We start from the raw sequence: 25,440 nt of genomic DNA, 5'->3' as shown, positions 1-25,440 counted from the left end.
ACACTTTGGCATCTTAATGGATCAGTTTTAAAGGACTAAGTAGAGGAAACCGGCTTTAGCTGGATTTCTTCTTGGTCAGATCTCTCTCCAAAAAAAACCCCAAATCACCAACAAAAACCCCACGGATGTACATACTTAAACATAAATAGAAAGCTTATAAAGGCCTATCTTGAAATCTCACTCTAGTTTTTCTTAACATCCTACCCTAGGAGAGGCTAAATTTTAGGGCTGCATTACAAAATTATATGGTCAAAAGTCTGGAGACAAACTAGATACAAATCTTTTGATGTCCTGCTGAACATCAGCATTACTTCATTTTTCAGTGGAATATGCCCTAGAACTACAAAGAAGCTCCTAAGAAATGAAAACGTGTTTTCATGATGACAGTAAGAGACCCTTTAAAGCCCTTATGCATCATGTTCTCTTTTGCAGCTGGTATGTAGAACCTCCCAGAGCACAAACTATGGCAAATTAATGCTAATGGCTTGTAACTGGTACCTTAGGCAGCCTCCCTAATGATTATAATGAAGACTCAAGCTTGAAACAAGAAGAGATCCCATATGAAATTTTCCAACAACTGAATGATGAAGTTCATCCTGTGTTTAGTTCTGCCCAATAAAAAAAGATTTAAATCTAAATCAAAGTAAATTTTATTTGCTGAAGCCTCTCCCTCAAGCTGTTAAGTAAGAGATTCAAACCCCTGCACATAGACCTGTGGTAGCATCTTAAATTGACAGAATACTTGCAAGGAACCTAAAATAACGAAATAAATAACCTGGGATATTCTTCAAAGTGTATATATGTAAATATTCTCCTGCTTTCTCTTGGAAAATGACATTGTCTTCTTTGACCTCCAATGCCATGTGCTCCTTCTGACTGGCTCTGCTCTTCACATACACATTAATCGTGAAATTAGCTATACGTAAATACACTGTAGCTTAAAAAGACAGTTCATTTCTAAGGCTTCAAGCTGCAGGACTGGCTGCTGCCACACAATCATATAAACATATTTTAGGCCACAAGGCTTTGAAGCCAACTACAGGTTAATGAAAGAAAGATACATGATACAAAACATGAGAAATGTCCCCTTGCTGTTTAAGAGGACGTTAACAGCGTCCCCTTAACATCCACTTAAGGGACTTCCAATTTTAAAAGAGCCCACAGACAGCATTGACCTGTGAGGGAAAACCACTCATCCAACTTTGGATCAACTTTGGAACTGTGGTAAGAGCACAGCTCAGGCTGGCACATGCAAACTTGCTTCAAGCTCTGACACAAACAAACTAATCACTGTGTGGATATGGCCCAGTGCTGTGGCAAGTACCCACAGCCATGGTATTCAGGAGTCTCACCTTTGTCTCTCAGGAAGAAAACAACCTTCCTAAAGCCTCTTTGTTATTTTCAGAAATGATCCTCACTTTTAAAAGAAAATACTATCAACACACGTAAGTTATCTCAACAGAAGTATATGATGCTAAATAGCAAAGCAAATAGAGTGGACAGGTGGGAAGGTGGATTTGTTGACATGTTCAACATAAGAATTATTTCACAAAGTCAACTTCTTAAGAGTGAGAAGTTGTATTTTTGTTATTACAAGAACATGTCAAGCACAGGCTCTATTATTGCATGTCTTCCAAATAATTTGACAGTAACTTCATGGAAGACTTTTCATTTTGCCTTTCTCTCCCTGCTTGAGACCCTGCAGTACTCAGCAGCCTTGCAGCCAGGACTGTTGACTCACGAAGGAGATGACACATCCCTCCAACATGCTCTTTATATGCTAGATGGTGGGCACCACACCTCTTTCCTGGTTGCAGCCAGCAGAGTAGCAACAGAAGCTGTAACAATCTTGAATGACAACCCTTCCATGCAGGAGTACCAGCCACTGTCTTAGACAAGGGCTAACAACTACACCTGTACGAGCTCACAAAACTTGCTTCTTTCACTCTAGTCAGCAAATCCAAAAACATGCTGAAAACTTGTTGTGTATCTTTTCTTCCTACTCCAGACATGATGCAGGACTTGAGTATGTGGAAGCCATCACCATTTTTTATTAATTAGATTGAAAAAAAAAAAAAAATCCTTTCTTCTAGCTTCTCCTCGCTACACACAGCACCACATGAGAAAACCAGTATTTTTTCCTTTCAGAAAGAGAAGCACCAACCTTATGTGAGTTAGGTCTGCTGTGAAACAGCTGCTGGGACTGGTGTTGGTGTGAGCTGCTGTTGTGAGTCCCGGTGGTGTCTCGGATAATGCTGACTGTCTGTGACTTCAGTGGTCTGGAGATGATCAAGTTCACTCTCTCCCCGCTTGCCTGTTGAACACAAGGTCATCAAATGTCATCAAGTTGGATAGGATATTCATTATTAGAAAGGGCGGAAAACATGACAGAATATGAAACAAGACAACAGCAGACCTTGTTTTCCAGTTCCTTTTTAGACTGCACACTCCCTTACTTACTCTTTTTGCAATTTCCCCCAGAATGGAGAGGAAATTAACATTCCTTCTTCACCTCTGATGCTACCTTTACATCAGCTAAAATTCCTTTGTCAAAAGGACCATTTCTCAAATAAAAGAGAAAAGTGTTACAAAGCTTCAAACATTAAAGTTCAGCCCCTTCCATTTGCAACCTCTGTGAACTCCAGCAACACATAGCAATAAATGGAAGAAATGCCTATGTGATATCTCCAAGATCTGCAGCGTCTGATCCAAAGCCCTGAACACCTCTGCTACTTCCGAACGATACTTGTAAGAAAGATGTTACACATGAGCATACCATCATATTCTGGATTTTGGGAAATACTAGGAGACGCAGTTATCAGATGTTAATAAAATATCATCTCTTTATTGCTGTAAAGCCACACCTCAAAAGGTAAAAGCTACCCAGTGCTAAATTCCAATCACTATATTCAAAAATTGGGAAACTGAAATTACCATTCCCAAGATCACTGTTATTCTAATTTCACTGCAAGGAAAACTCTTGAAATGATTCCTGAAACAAGCATTTATTACTCATTTATATCAGAGTTCTCTATGTGGTGCTTTAAGCAAAGATGACTGCACTCGACTACAGGAACATACTACTGGTATAATTCAACTTTCCTAAAAACAGAGCCATTTTCACCAACATCCCATCAGCAGGAAATAGCAAAGTGCTGCATCTGTTTCCTTACAGACTGGGAGAAAGGCATGGAGTAAAGGTTTTCCTGTAGGGACACAGAAGGGTCATATGTCACATGCAACAAGCTTTAGGTAATATTCATGTCCAGAACACAACCAGACATTGGAAACAGCCCTTTTCTGAACACTCAGAAAATGAGTTGTACCATGCATGGAAAACCTCCATTTGACTTCCCAGCTACTTGTTGACTAACATCTGACGAATTACTTTCTTGTTTTAACTCAATTCCATGCACAGGCAAATCAATAAAAAACACACTTCTATAGAGCTTACTGAGAGATTAAAATAAAATACATATATAAATATAATAATAATAATTCTCTTTATTTTCTTCTTCCCTGCTAAGCAATAGGCTAAAATAGGCTACTCTCCTTGCTCACACGAGCTGTCTTCTAGCCTTCAGGCTGCATTCCAGGGAAGACTAACGCATTTTTCACTTCTGAGGAGGTGAAGTTCATCTGGCAGGTGCCAAAGCAGATCCTGTTCTTCACTATTATTTTCAGAACACTAAATCACTGTAAATTACACTGACAGAGGCTTTTAGGCCTCACACAAGCTGTTCTGATGGGAACTGACTCTAGAAGTAAAGCCGAGCTAAGGGCTCAGGTAGGGCAAGCCAATTCATTACCTGTATAACCTGAGCAGCAAGCTCCGGCGTGCCATGCTTCAAGTCGTGTCCATTGATGGCCAGCACGCGGTCGTTGCTGCAGAGCCTGCCGTCCTGGGCGGCCAAGCCCCCTTCCAAGAGGTCGAGGATGAAAACCCCCGGCTCGTCGGTCCTGCGCACCAGCTTGATGCCCAGCTGCTCGCTGGAGTCGCGCTTGTGCAGGGTGACCTGGAAGCTGTCCTCCCGCCCGGAGCCCGGCGCGTCCCCGTGGCCGTGTGTGCGGCCGCCGAACCGCCGCTCCCGCAGCACCGTCAGGTGCAGCACCGAGCACGGCTGTGACAGCACGGCCCGCGCGTGGTTGTGGGACACGTTGCTTATGTCAAAGCTATTGACCTGCAAAACAACGGCAAAAAAAGGTCACAATGATGTTTAGTTAAGTCCTTTCAAAAGTCAATTCACTTGCTGCAAAACCAACCTTGGAGCAACATATATGTCTGACCTTACTGGGATGTCTCTCTTGTCCTTCCATTCTTTCTTGCAAACTCACACTGGATGTTCAGTCTACGAACTTATTTTCAGGTTGGAAAAGATCCTCAATATTATCAAGTCCAAGTGTTAATCCAGCACTGCCAACTCCACCAGTAAACCATGACTCCAAGTTCCACATTTACATGCCTTTTAAGCAGCTCCAGAGATGCTGACTCCACCACATCCCTAGGCAGCCTGTTCCAGAGCTTAACAACCCTTTTGTGAAGAATTTTTTCCTAATATCCAATCCAAGCTTCCCCTAGTACTATTTTAGACCTTCTCCCACAAAGATGACAACATGTCCCCAAAAGTGAACCCTCTGCCATCATAGGCCAAGCTTTTTGCCCTCTTGGTCTCCTATACTTGTCTTCCTTAGACATTTACATTGTTTATTCTCCAGGAGAAGAACATGGCATGTGCTTTCAGTGTCGAGCCCAGCATCACTTGAAACTGCAAAATAACAGCTATAAAAAGAATACATCCAAATCTCTGAAGCAAGCTTGTGTCTTACAATATATCATACTTTCATTATGTGAAAATACATTTAAAAATAACTGAAGTCAAGAATAATGAAACTGATTCATAAACACAGTGGAAAAAAGGTAGTTGTACTAATTCTCAAGTCTTAGCACGAACTTAGATTTTCCACAGATTACAGCTAGGCCAGAGTTTCAGACCTGTATCACCCAAAATTCAGCTGTAAATGAAAAAGATTAAACTTTCTCTACCAGAACTAAGAATTGCATTTGTTATATGGCCCACTGATACAAAGATCAGTAATCTTTAGTAATTTCTTGCACTGTAAAAGAACTGACAGTAAAATGAGATTTGGCAGAAAAAAGGAGTATGACAAAAAAATGAGTGCAAAAGCAGTGTTTGCCTTGTTTTGTAAGAAAGAATTTAAAATTAACATTAGAATTTCATCCTTAGCCTTGGTGGAGGAACCCCTGCCCCATGATTTCAGCAGATAGAAACTAACACCAAATGGTCTATATTGATTGATGTGCCTTACCTAAGTCTTTTAATACTCTTCATTGCAACCTAAGTAAAACCAAACATGCAGCTTCTCACCATCTAATAGCAGTATTAAAATTATAAAAATATACAAAGAAATCTATGTACAACAGCTGCCACATTAACATCACGCATCTGAGCTGAGGGGCCCCCAGAAGTCTGTGCCAAACCATTTGGCTGTGGTGGTTTCCAATGGTGAAGGAGGACTGCACCCTCCCTGAGAAACACCTCGAGCCCAAAAAACACAAAGCCACTGCTGCTGGCAGCACCATGAGATCAGACAGAACCACGGTGGCATCCTGCTTTGCTACTGCCCTGAGACAGGCTCTAACCTTGGGCAGAAGGAAAAGAGGAGAAATAACATTTAGAGCTGTCTCCCACAAAAACAACTAGGGCCCATCCATCAGAGTCCTTAAATTAAATCCATTTTTATTTTTAACTGTAGCTAGCTAAAGTAAATACATAAAATATGGGAGCACTCAAAGGGCACAGAAGAATATATGCAATAAAATGTAATTCTTCTTTCTATAAGGCAGTTTAAAATTTCAGAATAAAACAGCCTTAGCAGTTCCTGGGGAAAGAGATTCTCATTAGGACATGCTTCACATGAATTACAGCCACAGTCCAGCACAGAAAAGAGACCATTTGTAGAGCACTTTGAAAATGTTAGGCACCTATCTGTACCTTGCAGACAACACAAGCTTTTATGTAGCTCTTACTAAATGCTGTTCCCACAGCTCTTAAAAGGGTAATACTTTTTGTTTGACTAGGCAAGAAAATGCTGAGTTTCATCTCACAGTCCTTTCTGGCTCTTTCTTTTAGACCTTTACAGCTCATAAAAGCTCTGGAAGACATTTTCAGAAATATTCAACCAAAGTGTGCATGCTGAGCTGCACCTAAGTGCACCTAATTACAGATGGCAGAGATCGAAACTGATCATTTTAATACGACAGCTCAGGACCTGCACAGGCAAATGCAAAGAATTAAAGATATTCTATCTCTCCCAAAAATTTAGGTTTTACCCTCTGTACCTCTCCCTTGGCATAAGAGAAGGACTTTCATGGACACTCACTTGGCATCTGACAGCCCCACTCCCAGGCTGTTGATAGGGAAGACTCACTGCAGCTAGTAAATTCCTATTTACACTCAATTCACTGCCATTTATGGCTTTGGAAACGGCAACTGACACCTGCCCAAACAGCAGGAATTTCCAAAGCTTCACTGGAACTCAAGCTCCCTATTCTGTCAAACAAGTAGAGCCCTTAGTATAAAAATAAATGAGGCAGCATTCAGTCAGTGTCTGCAATTACTTGTTGAAAAGGCAGCATCTTGGAAACCTCTTGGGTTGTTTTCTTGGCCAGCCACTATGCTTACACTCCAAGAGAGGAAAAAGGCACATTTCTCAAAAGGGACTTTATTTTCTGAAGTGCAAACTAATTTTATTCCAAGGGTAACTACAGTATTTAAGCTACTTCTATCAGCTTGATTTCAAAACAGTGAAATCAAGAAGGCTTACAACTACATTTGGACTGATCTTAGGCTGCCAGATCAAAAGCAAACATTCTTACTGAAGTAACTTTGAATTGACGATGATACATTTATTTCAGGTGGAATGGTTAAAAATAGAAGCTGGATGACTGTTCTGTTTATGTAGCGCTCAGTTACTGCCTTTAAGTGCCGTATAAACAACTCTTTCCCCTAATATAAATGCTAAAATTTCAAAATTAATAGAATTTGATCTTTTCCTACTGCCTGTGGCTAATTACTTAAAACCAAAACGAAAATACACACTTGATCAAAACCAACTTATATTTTGTTTATTTTTTTTTCTTTAAATACTTAGAGCACCCTGCTTTAAATCCTTCCATTGAAGCTTCTTACTGAGTCTTTCATACATACTGAAAGATGCCGGTCAACTATCTCACCTTTTGGAAGGCAACAGTAAAGCCAGATTAAAATAACAGTTTAGATGAAGCCAGCCTTACAATCCACAAATTACTTTTTATATAGGACAAGTTACGCCAACTTGCTAGCCAGAAATAACCTTGGGCTCCTTCAGAATGCATGCATAAAGTTGAAATAAGGACCGAGTCCCACAACATTTAAAAACAGAAAGATAAATTTGTATTTTAAATGTTGACAACAGATGCTAGGGAGGAAAGAGAATTCCAGGGACTGGTCCGACAAACAGCATAAAGCATGACAGCCAAAAGTGCTAGAACAACAGGCTCTCCTCTGAATATTAATTTGCTTTCCAACTGATAATTGCAAAGCTAACATTGACACAACACAGTCTGACAAGGAAAATCTTCCATCTCATTTTAACAACAATTCTGCAAGGAGTGAATAGAAAGCAAGCAGACAGAATATGTAATTAGGTTCCATACTTGAAGTATTTGGTCTCCAGCAAGAAGTCTTCCATCTCTGGCAATGATCCCATCTCGATAAACCTCTTGAATGACAATGTTGATCAAAGGTGTTTCATTGCCACCCACTATGCTAATTCCTAATTCAATATAAGGATTGGACCGATGAATTTCAATAGTAGTGATCTCTCCTTCAGGCAAGGTAGGTGGCTGTTGATTTGCTGCCAATTATTTTTAAAAAGAAAGACAATTAATATCTTTTATACTTCATTCACTTTCAATAAAATAAATCAACAAAAAGATAATGCAGATAGGCCACAAAGCAGCAGTTTAACAAAAAACTAAACCAGTGCAAATGGATCAGTTCCACTACTTGTTGAAAACTCTAGCTTGTTAGAAAGGAGCTAATGACTTAATAGCATCCATGCTTCCCGAAACGGGGTCATTTGGATTCAAATAGGATATTCTGAACCCTTTGGATCCCATCCTTTATAATAAATTTTATATCCTTCATTGGGATATATTCTTCACCTGGGGATTTGCATCTGGTGATGATGACAAAAATGTAATTTTAGGGGTTACCCCACGATAACCTTTTTGTTTTGCAATGGCAGGAGCTGCTATTGTGTTACTGGGTCAACTGAAGTACCCCATTTCTGATACAAACATGGAGACAACTAAAGAGGAAAAAGGAGAATCCTAAAGGATGGTAAATATAGAGGAGAAGAAAGGGGCCAGGACCACCTTCTTCTGTGTAAGACTCAGTTTTTCCTCTCTAAAATACCAGATGCTAAAGGTGTTACTGCTCATTTGGTGCAGATCAGTGCAGGAATAATTCAGCTGCCTTTTTGCTTGAGCAGAACAGCACTTCGTGTGTGAGAAGGCTGCTGATACAGTTGGAAAGAAAGGATGAAGAGTGAAAAATAAATCTCATCTTAGAAAACAACTTTTGTAATTTTACAGAAACTACACTCCTTCCATCTCACTTGTGAGGCCAGTCCCACCAGCAGATTAACATGAACTATTGCACCGTGACACAATAAATGATGATAGATATAGCCCCACAGTAGCTGGCACACACTCTGAGATATCTCTTTCCTTCCTGTGACTATATCTCAGTTGTAAACTTGCAGATAATCAAAACCCACTAATATTTCTCTAGAAATTGCAAAAGAAAAGAGCCAAAGATGAAGATGCACATTCACAGTTGGTAAGAGACGAGCTCTGACACCACAAATGTTCCCACATCTGATAAAAGAGACTTGAGAAGATAAGTGCTGACATACTGTCTGCTAGGGTGTTCTCCTCAAAAGGCGGATTGTCGATGCCGGGCTCGTCTGTCCAGGCGGGCAGGGCGGGCGAGGTGAAGCTCGGCTCAGCTGGCACCATTCCCTGATCCGCGTCCGGAGATAAACTGCTGGGCTGCTCTGGCCCGCCCGGACCACTCTCGCCCTCTGCTTCTGCTTGCAGCTTGCTTGTTTTCCTTCTCTCCAGAGCAACCCTCCGATGAGAAGCCCCAGGACACCTGTAAACACAACACTGATATGACGCTTCAAGCCTGCAGCCTTGTTTGTAGCACAAAATGCCCAAGTACTTCATTGAGTTAAATCAGTCTTCTTCAAAGCCACAGATTTAAACACAGCATAAAAAAAATTTAAATACACTGAGTTTTAAGGCCAAAATCTGTTTTAGTGGACAAAACCCCAATACTGCTTTCTCCACAAAACTTCTACTAAGTAGTTTTGTAGCCACGAACTCAATGTGCTGTAATGCCTTCTGAATGTGGACTTACTCTGAAATCACAGATTGGTTTGGAGTGGAAAGGCCCTTAAAGACCATAGTTCCAACCACTCTGCAATGAACAGGGACACCTTCCACTAGAAGGTGGATTCTGTACAATTCAGTTTCTGGAGGACAACCTCCAGGAAAGTTTAAATAGCACAGTCAAAAAAATACACGTAAGAGAAGCCCTGTTCCAAGATGCAACTGGAGACCCACTGAAGCCATCACCTTTCATCTTAGTAAGCCAAAAGAAATAAGAATCATATTTTCCTGGGCTCACTCGAAGGAGGAAAGAGATGAAAATTCTATCAATATTGCAATCTAAGTGTTAAAATACTGAAAGAAAATTCTGCTTCCCTAGGACTCTGTGTGAGAGGTTTAGCTAAAGTAACAGCTCTGTTCATCATTGCCTCTTGGGCCAATAGAAGGTATTCTCATTTGCCTCCTGTCTCCTGTTTTTTTTTTTTCTGACTTCACACAGGAGGTGCAATTTTTGTTTCCCTCATGCAATGACACTCCCTCAGCATTTGATGCTTTTCACTTTTTCACCACAAACTCAGTTTTGTAAGTTTCCATTATTCTTAATGCAGTATTTTTTTGCTTATGTTTAAAAGTCTACAATAGTTTATTGCAAAAAAGGGCCACAATGCTGCAACTTTATGGAAAGCCTTCATTTATCGAATTGCCTTGCATTTATGTGCACATAATTAGATGTGGAGATCAATCTTACATCTGCCTCTGTGACAGTTTTGCCAGTGTCTGATAAATCACTTCTTACAGTATTTAATGTCCTTAAAATTCCTGCTGCTGACCACCTAAAAATGCTCATATTGTAGCAGTGTCAGAAAAAAAGGAACCACATTCTTGAAAGGATTCAGTTTGGGAACTTGGCAGATTGTTGTAACAAAAGAAGAAATTATTTATTCTTGTGAGAGAAGAAACGTGTTAACAGAGTAAAAGACAGCAGAAGCGTAATGACATCCTAATTTATTAAAGCAGAATGTTTTGAGAATCAAGATTCTGTTCTGACATTCTGTAAAAGGGATTTGGTGATTATACGGTTAGACTGTTTCAGCATGGATTTTGTAGATGACCTGCTAACAAAGTTTTCAGATCGAAAGAATGCTGATAAAGCTTTTGTGACCCCCAGCCATGTTATACATACATAACACTAGAGGTATATATATCTCTGAAAATACTTTTTTATTATTATTATTTATATACATAGATTGGAAGGGATCTTAGAGATCATCTGATTTAAACCGCTCCTGTGGCAGGCAACACTTTCTACTAGACCAGGTTGCTCAGAGCCCCACCCTGCTGGGCCTTAAACACTTTCAGTGATGGGGCATCTGGAGCTTTTCTTAGGAAACTTCTTCCAGTGCCTCACCACTCTCACAGCACAGAATTTCATCCTATTACTTAACCTACATCTACCCTTTTTCAGTTTAAAGCCATTCCCTTTAACCTATCCCTACATGCCCTTACAAAAAAACCCTCTCTATCTTAAATCCTTTTTAGATACTGAAAGGTGCTATAAGACCTCCCCAGAGATTTGTGTTCTCCATGTTTAGAAGAACAGAAAAAGGTAACCCAAATGTGCTCTGAAATACACATAAAAACATACATTAGAGACAGTTCATATTATGACATGATGCATTTCAGAAATAATTCCTTGGGGCTTTTCCCAAAGCAACTGCTGGTAATTTTGTTATTCAAAGTTTAAAAAGTGAAAGAAGGAAAGATTAAACTTATTTGAAAGGTTTTGCTTTGTGTTCCATCTCTTATTTTAATGATGGAATACAACTCTATTCTTTGGCTTTGCCCAGACCATATTTACTACAGAAAATCACTAGTAACAGTGGAACTGATAGGCCAATATATCTGTCTGGTGGCCAGAGGCACACAATTACAGGTGCAAATCAGCAGAAAATTTCTATCATTGACCCTTTCACAATGCAAACCTCAAAACATCAAGTCCCAAGAGACCAAGAAAAGGAATGATGATGCTCTCACTTCTCTCAGTATTTCTAACATACTTTAACTTGAACTTCACTCACTTCTGCAGCAACACAGCAAGGGGTAAATGTTCTTGCTGAGAAAACCTTTTGTCTGCTGGGAGCTCTGACAGACATGCTCTCTCACACTGAATTCAGGAGAAAACCACCCCAAGCTGCGTGTCCTTGCTGTCCCTGAACTGCTGTGCTATAGAAGTGGTGATTTCTAAGCAAAGAGGTAAATAAACAGTTCAAAACCAACACTGTCAGGGAAGCACACTTCAATCTCTCTGACCTGACAGCAGAGTCCAGCCTTACTGGACTACTTCTGTGAGCCAGACACTTCCTTGGATACCTCCTACAAACCACTGCACTGCTGTTGGCGCTGACTCAGCCAGCTCACAAGGCCTGAGGAGCCCAAAGGACCTGCTCGAGGTGGCAAAGCACAGCTGAGAGTTTTGGGGGTTTTTAAGCTGTGTCAAACCAGGACAGCACAAAACTCATCCCTGGAAGTGTCCTATTTCTGTCAAAGCCAGGTCCTCCTCCACCCTCCTTCACAGAGCACATTCTCCTATCATTATCTGGCAGCTGATGAAAGTCATCACAAAAAATATAAATAGATTTGAGCTTTATTTTGGCCAATGATGTTTAGTTATCGTTTCAAAAGCTAGTACCAGCCTCCTGAGCACACCTACTCAGTTCAGTGGAATCCCTTTTGTGCAGCACTGTATGAGCAAAAAAGGGCAAAACCCCACAGATTCTTCCCCAAATTCACCAGTAATTGTAATAGACTCTGAATTTCAGTCTAGTACAGTGCAACTGCATTGCCAGGAAGGTAGCAGTCTCGTGGAGATATTAATTCATAGGATGCCAGTTCCTAGGTCTTTAAACACAGCATGCCACCTATCAAGCAGCAAAGCCCTCTATTGGTATTCAAGCACATCTATACTGAGATTATTTTTCTTTCCGCTTGCAACATAAAAAGATTTTTGTTACCAGCAAGAACGTATTATTCACAAACAGCAAAACCATACAGCAGTTGTAACAGTTAAGCGCCAATAAATCTCCAGAGGTGCACACTTTCACTAATACCACATAGCTGGGATAAAGAGCATTTTGGACTAAACCTTGTAACAAGTTATGCACACAGATGGGCATCTTGTGATCAAAACAACCTTTGAAGATTGGATTTCTTTACTCATAAAAACATTATCACAAAACAAATTACCTAAATAAGGGTTGAATTCAAACTTAGAGAAATGGTATTTCATACCTACCTACAAAGCCAGAATATCTTGACTAGGAGCAAGAACAAAGGAGGGACTGTTTTTAAGAATTTTTGGAAATTCTTTAATTTCTTTCATGAATCAAGATATTCAAGAATAAGATTTCAACTCAAACTATTCTGTGAGAGTAAAACTACTCAGCTAAGGCAACTGAGTGATGTTACTTAATGGGAAGATTGAAGGGCAGTTTTTCTAGGGATGTGAAATTAGCTTTTGCTTATATTCAACTTCTTTCTCTACCCTCTTCAGCACCAGCTTCTGCTCAGTTCTGGATGGTGACAAAGCACAGCTTTTACCTTCAATTTCTCTTAATTCATATCAGACAGAGAAGAAAAATGGGTCTTTTTGTTTGGTGAGTTTTTGTCGTAGTTTTTTTTTTTACAGACAAGTCTGCTGGATTTCTCATTTAAAGGCTGACTTCTTGGAACACTAGCAGCAATCCCTCTTGGCTGATAAAAAGAGCTTTCATACAAAATTAAGATGTAGTTTACAGGGTTATTTCTGTGGAATAACAGTAAGAGCCTGAAAAACACATTTGCTCACTGACTACTGAAAAGAAAGAATTCATTGTAACCTACGCCATCAGCTTCTGCCCAGTCTAGTGGTTTGATAAAAGCAAACACACTAAATAACCTCAAACCAGTTGCACTAAATCATTTTCCAAGCAGGAGCTGTATTTAAGCAAAGACTGCAAAGAAGCAACCCAAGTGCCTTTGCTATTGCTCATAAAACTTTCCCAGCAAAGTGACCTTAAGCAGTAATTCTGGTAAGATTTACAGCTGCAATTCAAAGTAAAACCTGGTGCTGCTTTGGAAAGTGAAGTGTCTGGGTCTTAGTTTCTCTTTTGACAGGAAAAAAAAAAAAAAAGGAAAAAGAAGGGAAAAAACCAAGAAAGCAGGGAAAATGAGGCACCAGGACTTATCTAGTTTTGGGAATCAGAGAAGACTAAGGAAAAATAAAATAAGAGTGGTTTTGATGCATACTTCTCTCTCCCACCCAACAATGTGAGAAGCTTACAAGGAGTCAAGCGGCTTCAGAGCAGAGAACAACTACAGAGAGACTGTTTACCCTTCCAGCAATGGGTAGAGTCCATAGGGAATGTAAAAACTATAAATCTGTTGCCTATCCACTTATTCAAAAGAGGACTAAATGCCAGAGATCCTCTTCACATCTGGGGCTCCAAAGTGCCAGGCAGGGACAGTGCCTGCAGCTAACATGGGAGAGGGTGGGAAGAACAGGGCTCACCAGCACAGTCATAAACAGCAATATAACTGGGATTGCCATGATTTTGAATGATAAAATTCTGTACCTTAACAACTTGCCTTCCAATGAATTTTGTTAGCATATATTAGGCTAACAATATATATATATATATAAATATATATATATATCTCTCTCCATATATTAAGCATGCTGAGGCACACACAGTGAATAGCTCAATTGTTTCTTCAAGTCCAAAAAATGCAATCCTGTATAAAGTTCAAACTTAATTTGACATAAAATTATCTGCAATGTTACCCAGCTGGAAAAATGTCTACATTCAAAACGGTAACTTAAACTACCACAGGGAAATACAGGAGGTGACAGCTAAAGCCCAACTTAAAGGCAATAAACACAATTCTCAACCCTCTCATTATAAAGTTGTAAGAATTTCACTATTTTTGTGAATAGACAATAGACTTCTTTCACTTCTGAATAACTCATAAGAATTAACTCAATTAAAATCATACACAGAAAAATCTCATTAACTTTTTGTCAGATTTTCTTCTCATAAATTTACCTTTGATATTTAGAAATATCAAACAGAACCACAGCATTAATTAGGTTGGAAAAAACCTTTGAGACCATAGAGTCCAATCAATGACTAAATATCACCATGTCAACTAGACCATGGCATTGAGTGCCACATCCAGCCTTTCCCATAACAACTGCAGGGAATGAAACTGACACTTACTTTACCGAACATTAACAAATTTTCTATACCAAGTGACTGAAAAACAGTACATGACTCATATGGTTCTTCCCTTTAAATCATATTATATGCACTGTGTTTAACTTTAAAAACCAAGTTTGCAAGTGAATGTAATGAAACTCAAGAGTCTGAGAAATCAAGAGTATTTTCTTTGTGCAATGAGGTATCATGGAGTGCAATTAGTGACTGTGAAGTAATCAGATTTGTGTCTGATGCCTCTCATCCCCTTGTGGGAGCATCTTGCAGTAATGCTTCTTACACTCTGAGGCACCTCGTGAATACAATGGCATTTTCCTCCAGCTTTTATGCTCAAATGAAGACAATAAAAAAACACTGGAAAACCTCAATGCAAAGATTCTTAGACACTGAAAATTAACCAACTGTACTGCTTTCTTTAGAAACACAAACCAGCTCATGTAAAGGCTTGTTGAGACTGGTTTATAGTAATCAACGCTGACAATTACAGTAATACTGAATTTTGTATTTCTTTCCTAAATGCAATTATCAGTAGTGGAATTTTACTGGATTCACTAATCCATATAGAATTAAATTCAAACTACGCAGTTGCTGCCATCATTTATGTCAGCAATGATAATTTATAGGTGTTCAGATGTTTGCAAATAAACTTAATTGAAAACTGTAAATCACCATGTACTCAAAATGTGTATCAGCCAAGATAACCAAGACAACAGAAGGAATTGAAAATGAGCAGCCTTCTGCAACTGAAAGCCTTTTTCCAGCTGACAAACAGGAAAAGCCTGTGACTCAGCTCACTTGAATTCCATGATAACCTTGTGCCTTAAGTAAAGGGATATTTCACATATACTTGAAGAATGCATACATAGTGTTCTAGGTACAAATAAATTACACGACCCTGTTGTAAACAGCCCTAATATCATTCAAAAATATGTCAACCAAGGAAAAAGGACTGATGAGGTGAGGGATATGACTGTGGGAAAGCAGAAGATCCATCAAACATTTAGCAGTAGTCTTGCTAGCATTTTGCTATTTATTAAAATGTAACTAGTTAAATATCAGGATTATAAATCATAAAACAGTTAGGCCTCCTCACCAGCCCCACGTTATCATACAGGTCAGAAACTACCTGCCACAAGTAAACAAGCAAGTGCTTAAGCTAACACAGAAGCCATGTGGAGAATTTAAAAAAACAAGAAAATAAAAAAACGTGGAGAGAAAGGCTCCTAATTAATTAGTCCCTGTACCTCCCTGACATGGACAGCATACTACAGTAACCAAAAATAGCCCAGCAGATCCACGCTCACCACAGTCGCTCACAGGGCTGCTGCATGTTCTGCATGCCCAGGGCCCTCCCAAACTCTGAATCCCCAGAAGCCTCCAGGATGTGTGGAAAAAGGAAGAGGGCACACTGGAAATATGAATGTGAACAGTTTCCACGGCAGGTGGTGCCTGTCCTTTTCCCCTTCCCGGCAGGCCACTTGCCTTGCAGGCACACCTGCACCACAGACACGCTCCCAGTCTCCTCTGAACATCAATCTCTACCCCCAAAGATGGTCTCCAAGAGTGTCCAAATGGATAAAGACCAAGACTTGGAAAGAAATACATGGAGTAGGTCCATGCACCCTCAAATGAACCTTTCTGTCTGGGTGGTCATCAGTGGCCTTGGACTGAGGACAGGCAGAGAAGGCCAAGTAGTCCTGAGAGATACCATGTCCATCTGCCTACCTCAAAGCAGAATCAATTCCGATGTAACTATTCCTGATAAAAGTTTGTTTAACCTGTTTATAAACACTTCTAAAAACGGGGAATGGACAGCTACCACCTAACCAATCTATGCCGGTGCCTGACCATTATAAAGCTTTTCCTCCTAAAATCTGAACTTGATCTTCTTTGTTCCTACTGCACCAGTTCTCTCCTCTCTGCAGACAGAGTTTGCACATCTCTAATTTTCCCACCACCTCAGCCTTTTTTCCCCTACTGTAATCAACTGTCACAGTATTTTATTTTTTTTTTTGACAAATCATTTTCTTCAGACATCTAATGATCCACACCATTTTCCCTATGGCTATCACCAAGCAGTATTCATTACTTTCTGATGTGATGTACAAAAAAAGAGTAATCCAGTGCGTTGCCTGTGCACAGTTACAGACTGACCATTTCCTAGGGTCTTCTGCTGTGAATTTAAAAGCCACCACCCAACTCTCTCCCCCTCTCCTGCCCCCAATTTGTACTGCTACACAAACTGGCCACAAACAAGTGTACAGGGAAAACACAAGGCAAGCACTTGCGGCACTCACCTGTTTTTCAGATGTGCTGCCAGGTCACATCGCTGCATCACTTCCTGACACACAGAAGAGAAGGGGCACAAAACAAAGAGCTTGTCTAACAGTTTATGAACAAGGATGCTGGATTTTTTGCAGAGTTTAAAATGGAGTCTTTTTCGATCCAGAGGGCAGAAATCCTTCTCCTGCAGAAAGTTCCTTAGGCACTTGTAGCAGAAAGTATGTCCACAGGGAGTGTCCAACGGCTGCAACAAGGGCTGAAGGCAAATGTGGCAGACCAAGTCATCATCCACTTCATTCTGGTAGTTGTAGAGATGGTTCTCCCTTGTCCAGTGCTGCTGGCCACACTCAAAGCACAGAGGGTTCAAGGAGGCATTCTGCTCCACTGCAGCCATGTCATCACCTGTAGTCCCCATTTTACAGCTAAGAAGGCTGAGAGAGCCTTCTCCTCTTCCTTCTCATAGGATGGGGATGCTCAAGCAAAGCTCACAGCAAAGTTACTTCTTCCAGGGTGACTTACATATGCTCTTCAGTCATTTTCTGCAACAAATAATGAAATAGAAATTATTCATTTTGCAGGAGATATGGAAGTTCTCTTCAAAACATTTGACTTCTGGATTTACCGAAACACAAGGGCAAGATGGATCAGAGGAATATTCCTGTTTTCTGCAAGTTTGTCATAGAAAAGAATAGCAAAAAAAATCTACAAATACAAATTCTTTTAAAACACAAACGTTTTACGGCTTTGTAAGGGCTGGTGCAGTGCAGTCTTCACCTGTAAGATGACCATTTTGTGACAGCAAGGACACCGCATTATGCATTGTCACGAGAAGCATGCAATTAGCATCTGGCACAAAAATATCCTATTGTGGAATGATGGTTATCTGATCAAATAATTAAATGTGTTCTTTAATATGAGATAACAATTTTAATCTGGTCCTACTCTGTTTTTAGGATTTTGATTGTACAGAATATTAGATTATTACTAATGTTCTAAATACACTGCCCTGAAAATAACAGCAAACAGCTTACCCTGGTTCGTTCCATTAGTAATATTGCAGATATATCATCACTTATTTCTAGGTTTTCTCTGTGCTACACAGTAAAAAGGACAGATTCTATCCAGTATGCCGCCATCTGATTTAGTACAGAGGCCAGTAATAAAATATAGAATAAACTAATCATATGAAACTACTGCTTTTAAGCAACTTACTTGTTTTGCTTTTTATCTAATGAAGTTACAGCACACTCAGTGTGGCAAGAAAGGTCTCTAGGTCTGTCATCATGGATTTATTTTCTAAACTTTTTATGTTATTAAACTTTGCCCCTCTTAAAATAGCTGCTTGGGCAGGAAGTTGTGCAGCCATCAGTCTGCAATTTCAAACACTAAATCCTTATCCCTCTCAACCTTATTTACCCTTCTCTCCTTTACAGAATCACAGTGCTTGATACATATAGCATGATGATTTAGAAAATAAAACAAATTTTCTCAGAGTCTTAAGATACCTCCGTACTTGTTAGTTTTGGTAAACGTTCTCACTTGTGGGGGGAGAAAAAAAAATCAAATTAGAACAATGCTTACTTTGTACCTAAATTCTTTATTGCAACTCTGCAAGCAACACTCAGGATAGAGACTGTTTTCTAGCAGAGCAGGAGAAAAGATACAGACAAATGAAAACTAGTAGTACAGGTATTAGCCCATCATCTTTATTTCTGGCTGTTGAAATGCAGTTCTAACCATATATTCTGAAATTCATGTGGAACACATACATTTCCCCATGTCTTACTTTTTACAAGATTCCCTGTTTTGTTTTTTGTCCCTTAACCTCCCACAGTGAAGCACAAGACTTAGAGCACATTTTACAAGGATTATTATATCCTTTGACGCAAAAAGGATTAAATAGTAATTTGTAATCCAGGCTTCTATTCTGCCGTGGAAATTGATGCTCATCGTTGCCCTGTCTCGTAGTAGATAATGTGCACCTTCTGGAAAGGATTTCAAAAGGGAAGAGCATAGCAGTTCTTTGTTGCTGGAGACTAAGAATGCAAAATGAGACCCCAAAAGAGATTAGTCAAAAAAACAGTCTTAAACATATTATGTAAGAGCTCAAAGATTGGAGAGCAGATAAGGAGAGCAGTGCAGGGGGCCCTTGTGCTCAAATCACAGCTCTCTCGCTCTGCATTCATGCTGCTGGATTAAGGCAGAAGGGATGAGACCCATCTAATGGCTGGTCTTTATGTAATGCAAAATAAACCAGATAAATGTTCTAGAAAAACACAGCATTGATTTGTGACTCTACCAAATTATTTTGTCTGTCAAGGCACCAGGGGAGGAGTATACGGCACAAGTTTCTATTGTACTTGGGGGTACCTGCAACATGAACAGAGCAGGTGGCACACAGAACAGGCAGCAAAATCCACTGTACGAGTGTGCTGCCTGAATTGTAGACCTGCTCCTACTACTGACTACAACCAGGCCTTCTCCTTTTCCAAGTAACCAAAATCCCAAGAACGGACCAAGTCTCTGTACACAGAATCATAAAATATTCTGAGTTGGAAGGGATACATCAGCATCATCGAGGCAAACTCCTGGCCCTGCACAGGACACCCCAAGAGTCTCACCATGTGCCTGAGAGCATTGTCCAAACACTTGAACTCTGTCAGGCTTGGTGCTGTGACCACTGCCCTGGGGATACCATTCTAGTGCTCAACCATCCTCTGAGTAAGAAACTTTTTCCTGATATCCATTCGGAACTTCCTCTGCCTCAGCTTCATGCTGTTTCCTCATGTCCTGCCACTGGTCATGAGGAGTGTGGATATTGGTACTTGCCCCTCCACTTCCCACCATGCTGAAGACCATCAGTGAGGCTATGGAAAAACCTAACACCATTCTGTGCACTACTGTAATGGAGATCCAGTTAGGACTCCTGAGTGTGACCATCCCAAATTCATCTCCTTGAAGGCTTCTAGCACTTCTATCCTTTGTAGTCTATGTAACTCACGTGGCAGCCTGTGACAGATAATGAGTCAGTGCTATACAGTAAATATACCCATGAGATACTTTGACCTCTGTAACTGGCTATGGGCAAAGATATCTACACCTCTCTTTTAGGAGGCTGTAATTAAATCCTTTTGTGTGTTAAAAATTTTAACAAGTTCCCTTAAATTTTGAACAAAATGTAAAACCGTAGAAGTTACTGAGCAATCAGGCATTCACTCCCATGTAAAAATTTATAGTGACAAGCCTTCTCTCTTAGGAAAGGTACACCCAGAGCCAGGCTCTATTTACTGTAACCACAAGAGCTTGACACAGGCAGTCACTGTACTGCCCACCACTGCAGGAGCTGAGCAGACACACCTGTTCCTATGGCTGACCCATCCCAGTGCCTGAGTGCTGCTGGTGCAGGGACAAAAACCCTGGGGCTGTGCTTTGCTGCAGAGGTGCCACTCCAGCCCACAGACAGGCTGTTCCTGATGGCAGCTGACATTGCCTCCATGCTGCCACTGCCCTGGTAACTTAAACCATCAATAAACTAAGCTCACCACCTCTTCTGCAGCTCATGAGACCACCCTTCCACCACCTCTCTGCCAGCAGAGCTGTGGAAGAAAGAAACAGTGGATTATAGAATGAAGATTCAAAAGAAAAAGAAAAATCTCACTGTCTCACTGCTACCACAAAAACAAACAAACAAACAAACAAAAAAACCCTAAACCAACAACAACAACAAAGACACCACCACCCTGAAAAAAATAAATAAATAAAAAAATCAAGATTTCTTTACTTTCACACTGCTGCGCTGTACTTGGGGCAAGCCCATTCCATGACTGAGGAAACAATCACCAGGATTTTTATTGATCATATACTGTGGCTGCCTAATTATTGATCTCGAGACATTTTACTGTCTTCCCAGTGCAAAGTATCAATTTCTTGACAAAGTTCACAAACACAGAGTCTGTGGTCTGAGCAACAGCTGGGATGACAGGTCAGGTCATTATATCATTTCCTGATGTGAAGTACTATATCCCTGAAATCCACAATACCAGAGTATTTATAATATCCTACTTCAACCCTCTCTCTGTATCCCTTATATTATTTTCTGTATCTCTTATCACAGCAGATCACCAGCTCCACAGGATGATAACACCCCAGGAAAGCTGCAAACAGGAAAAATAACCAGAATTATAAAAAATTTGAGGTGGGTAAAAGAACCAGCCAGGCCTGTTATTTAAGTCATATAATTCCCTAGAAAATAATTTTCCCAGGACTTCATTAAAACAGTCAAATAGTGCAGGTGGTGCCTTGCTTTCAGTTTTAAATTACAATCCACTTGGGAACTGGGCAGGACTGAACATCCAACTGTGCAAATTTTTATTTTGGTTTTTTAAGTGGAGTGCGCACAAGAGCGATTTTAGACTCAAAAAGACAGCCTTATCTGTAGGTCTACTCTAGTCTTGAGTCTTTATTGATTCAACAAACATTCTCTGGAGAAGCTCAACACATTTTTACAAAAGCATTAGATTGTCAGGCTTTATACCTACATCAGATTTCACAATGTTTATTCCTTCTGTCTGAATGGGCGCTATTAAAAAAAAAAAAAAAGAAAACCACAAGCAAACTGGAATTGTAGCAATAAATTAACCTTTTAACTGTAGTTTTTACATAAGTCACAAATAATTAACACTCGTTCCAGTTTGAAGTTAATGGAAACACGTATTTTGCAATTAATGCTCTCAGAGATTTAAGCAATCTATTTCTAAATTATCTTATTAAAATCCTAGAGATTTACAGCCCATTAACTGACTGTTCAAAATTTTACAGAAAACCCAAATATACCCCCAAAGTAAATAACTATGCAAAATATCCATCTTACCAACTAATTTCCCTAAAAATTTACCTTTAATATCCCAATTTTCTATTTGTTTACAACTGTCTATACAATTTTCTCAACCAAAAGCAAATGTCAAAAGAACACCCTGAGATGAATGACACCTCTGTTCCTTTGGAGGACTCCACAGCCCCTGTATCCCAAAATGGCTGGGATACAAATATCAGTTCTGCACCTAAAAACTCTCAAACCAGAGGCATGTATTTGGCACCAAGATCTATCTAACCACTGAATCAATGATTAATTTCTTCTGTGTAGTTTAAACCAGCTGCAAGTGAAAAACTGTCCACCTGTATTTTCCCCTTGATTAAAGGCCACTGGGTACTGGTTGCTATTTCTCCTCATCCCAGAGGAGATGACATCCCAAAATTTTGCTGCCTGCTGGCATCACAGGAATGCCCTAGTATAAACTGTCTTTATCCCTCTCCAATGTGGCAAGGGAGCATATGGAAAAAACTGTAACAGCTATGGCGAAGGTTTCATGTGACCCTAAATTCAGGCAGTCCTGTCCTGGCCAGGCAGATTTGACCCTGCAGGGCAATACATAACACACACCAATCAATAACTCTGAACAACAGCACGGTCATCACACTGGATTTCAGGAAAGATTGGCTTAATTTTAAAATGTCACAGGACTTCCACAATCTGTTCTCCATAGACAATAGTCTCTGACTTCCTAGCCTAGCTAGGAAGGGTCTCATAATTCCCCAATTCCCTTCCTCTATTTAAATGCCATGACTGTGAACAGGATCTCTCAGCAGTCAGGAATGGATTGACATAAGCCCCAGGAAAGAAAAACTAGACAGTGGTTAAACCCATTGCTTAAAACCAGATCATAACATCAATTAAACATTAGTTCTTAGCTCCCAGTCCAGTATTTGTCACAGGAATTGCAGCATCAGGCTGATGACTTGTAACTGTTCTCAAAGCAGACCCTAGCTTAAGTGAAAAAATAAAAGACAGAAGAAATTAACAAAAAACATAATGAGAAAAGATAGCTAGCAAACTTCACTATAGGGGAAAGGTATTATTTCCCATCTCTCAATAAGCAAGACCTAGCTCATTAGATACAATCTCTGCTTTAATATTAAAGCCATATAGCAAACAAGTGAAGCAGTATCAGCAACATCTATTGACTTTACACTATCCATGTTAATTACACTGATATCCAAGGGCTGCACTGCCTTGAAACACCAAACCCCGATTCAATCCTTGTCCAAGTTTATGAGGCAATAATCCTGTTAGACTCGTCCTCTTTTAAAAATGCAAGCAAATGAAAGTTTTGTCAAAACACGGCACCTGGCAGCTCCAAGTCAAAAATCTGCAAGAGATGGACAGGGCACAGCAATTAGCCTAGGACACTTTCTGCTAAAGCTGCAGCCCCACTGCTGCTGCATGCCAATTACCTGTTACACCTATTTTTTTGTGCTGATGAGCAACCTCTTCCACGTTTTTAAGCTGTTCAGCAGAATGACTGGAATTCTCATATTCAAACTAAATAATATTGTGCCTGAATGGTGACTTTGCTCCGCTGAACCACAACCAGGCAACGCTGGGCTTGCAGTAAAACCACCTCTCCGGAGATTATTTTTTGCCTCTGTGCTAGTCTTTTTGTTCCATCAAAGGAATGCTCACACAGAGAAGGAGTCAACTCTACACCAGGTGTTGATGTGGCATCATCACTGCAAAGGCAACAGGTCACAGGTGACAGTTTCCCTTCCCCGCCCCAGGGGTGAGGGTTTTTATATGCAATTCTTAAAAAAAAAAAAAGTGCACATGCACTTCCTTGCTGGATATTTTCTCAGTCCAGCATTTTTCAAGGATGCAACACGAAACCCTCTTTAAATCTGACAAACAAGGAGTGTTTGGGAAAATTAACAGGACCGTAAGTTGTGTTTTGTATTTGTGGAGTGCTGCGTTTCCGTGGCAACTGGGGGCTGTGGGCTTTAATTACCATCGCAGCGTTAAAGGTCCCTGCAGCACAGGGGCAGGCAGGGGGACGGCAGCAGCACCGCCTGCCTGCCCCTCTCTGCCCCACGACTGCCTGCAGAGGGCCAGGGGATCTGAGCAATCAGCACACCAGAGAGCAAAGACAGGTGTGGAACAGGGAAACCGAGGGGAAGCACAAAGCTGACCATCCTTAGGAGAGATGACGGATGACGCCCACCTCCCAAAACCACCACCTCAAAGCCAGGGATGCTCGATATCAGAAGGTGACAGGAGGAAAGAGGGACTCAGTGCCCAGAGATAAAATAAGTGGGCAGAAGGTTTTGCTCGAACAGGCAAAGATCCTGCTGCAGCCATCTTCTATGGCACAAATGGAATGGCTTCTATTTTGGGACCAGAAGATTAAAATAGCTTTACTTTAGTCAAATTGGTCTCGAATGAGACAGGAAAGATAAGGACTGTGACTGTACGGAGGTCCCTGCAATGAAATATCCATTCTTTATAGCAAATACAGAGCTACATCCAATAAATCATCTCAGAATAGAAGGAAAGGAGACAAGTATGAATCTTTAACAAAGATACAGCTACACATCTACAGATTAAATTTTGCATAGTCCTACTGAACAAGAGTAACGCTGAAAAAGGAGGAAATATGACACACAAGCCAAAGTAGATTAGAGCCACCCAGGTTTGGATGGCCAGTCAGATGCCCTGGTCTGCAGGAAGCACAAATCCCACAAAAGAACTTGAACTTACACCCTCTCTTCTACAGGCACTGCTGCCCTTTCTATCAAAGTGTTACTCAAGTATTTGCCTTTCTCTGCCATCGTGTTTTGTAAGAGAGGTGGGAGCTGCCTTTACAATTTGCAAGAAGATCTATTTTCTGTAGCTATATTAAATTTTCTGTTAAGCAGAAAGTGACGTGCCCATTTCTGGGGGCCAACCCTGCTTTGTGTCAGAAATTACCCCATGGCAGGAGACCCCAAACGCAGGATAAGCACCTGGGGAGTTCAAGATGCTCCCAGGACTCTCGACAATTGAAGCAGGTTTGCAACTTTTAGGCCTAAGTGTATTAAAAAAAACCAAACAAAAAAAACCTGCAAGAAACCTCCAAGTTCCTAAACTCATTTCTGGATTTTTGCAGCAGAGCAAAAGTAAATAGAAAGAAACATAATTAAATAGAAGTGAAGAAATGCAGACTTACCTGCCAGGAGACCCAAAGACAAATTTCCTTCCTAGCACAAAAAGAATAAGGAAAGCAGTATTTAATTACTGCTGCTGTAACAGGTGGGCTTTTATATCCAGTGGAAGTGAAAAAAGTACCCCAACAGTCAAAAACCCACAACAAGCAGACAATTAGTGAGGCTTTCTTCTTGCTGATGGAGCAGAGGAGAAAAGCAAGAAAGAGTAAAACATTTGCTTATCCGCCATGGATATTTTCTGCTGTGCAATCTGTCCACCAGCCCTTGCCATATGTGCCACCCTTTCTGCTGGGAGAGATGAAGGCAGCAGAAAGCTGTCCATCAAGATGCTAAACCTTCTGGAAAGCCCTCCCCTACGCACTTTGCCCTCAAACAGGGACTTCTGTGGATGAACAGAATACACTTAACTAG

General features: G+C 40.4%; 1 protein-coding gene across 9 annotated transcripts in view; it reads right to left on the bottom strand.

Annotated features, from left to right (window-relative positions):
• LNX2 (ligand of numb-protein X 2) overlaps nt 1-25,440 on the bottom strand; it is a 58,881-nt gene that overhangs the window by 8,675 nt on the left and 24,766 nt on the right. For 5 of the 9 annotated variants that reach the window (XM_083855662.1, XM_083855665.1, XM_083855664.1 and 2 more), the window contains 5 exons: nt 17,010-17,534; nt 8,983-9,221; nt 7,718-7,917; nt 3,810-4,181; nt 2,165-2,314 (listed from right to left, as the gene is read on the bottom strand). In XM_083855662.1, the coding sequence (XP_083711788.1) occupies nt 2,165-2,314; nt 3,810-4,181; nt 7,718-7,917; nt 8,983-9,221; nt 17,010-17,410 (1,362 nt within the window). In that variant the 5' untranslated portion in view covers nt 17,411-17,534. Of the gene's footprint in view, nt 1-2,164; nt 2,315-3,809; nt 4,182-7,717; nt 7,918-8,982; nt 9,222-17,009; nt 17,535-20,537; nt 21,045-25,440 lie in introns of those variants that run through there. The other 4 variants (XM_083855666.1, XM_083855669.1, XM_083855670.1 and 1 more) reach the window with 3 other exon arrangements.

The sequence above is a fragment of the Zosterops lateralis genome, assembly GCF_965231275.1.
Source record: "Zosterops lateralis genome assembly, chromosome: 2".
NCBI classification, from domain to species: Eukaryota; Metazoa; Chordata; class Aves; order Passeriformes; family Zosteropidae; genus Zosterops; species Zosterops lateralis.
Note: the sequence above shows the minus strand (reverse complement) of the source record. Positions and strands in the feature narration are given on the sequence as shown.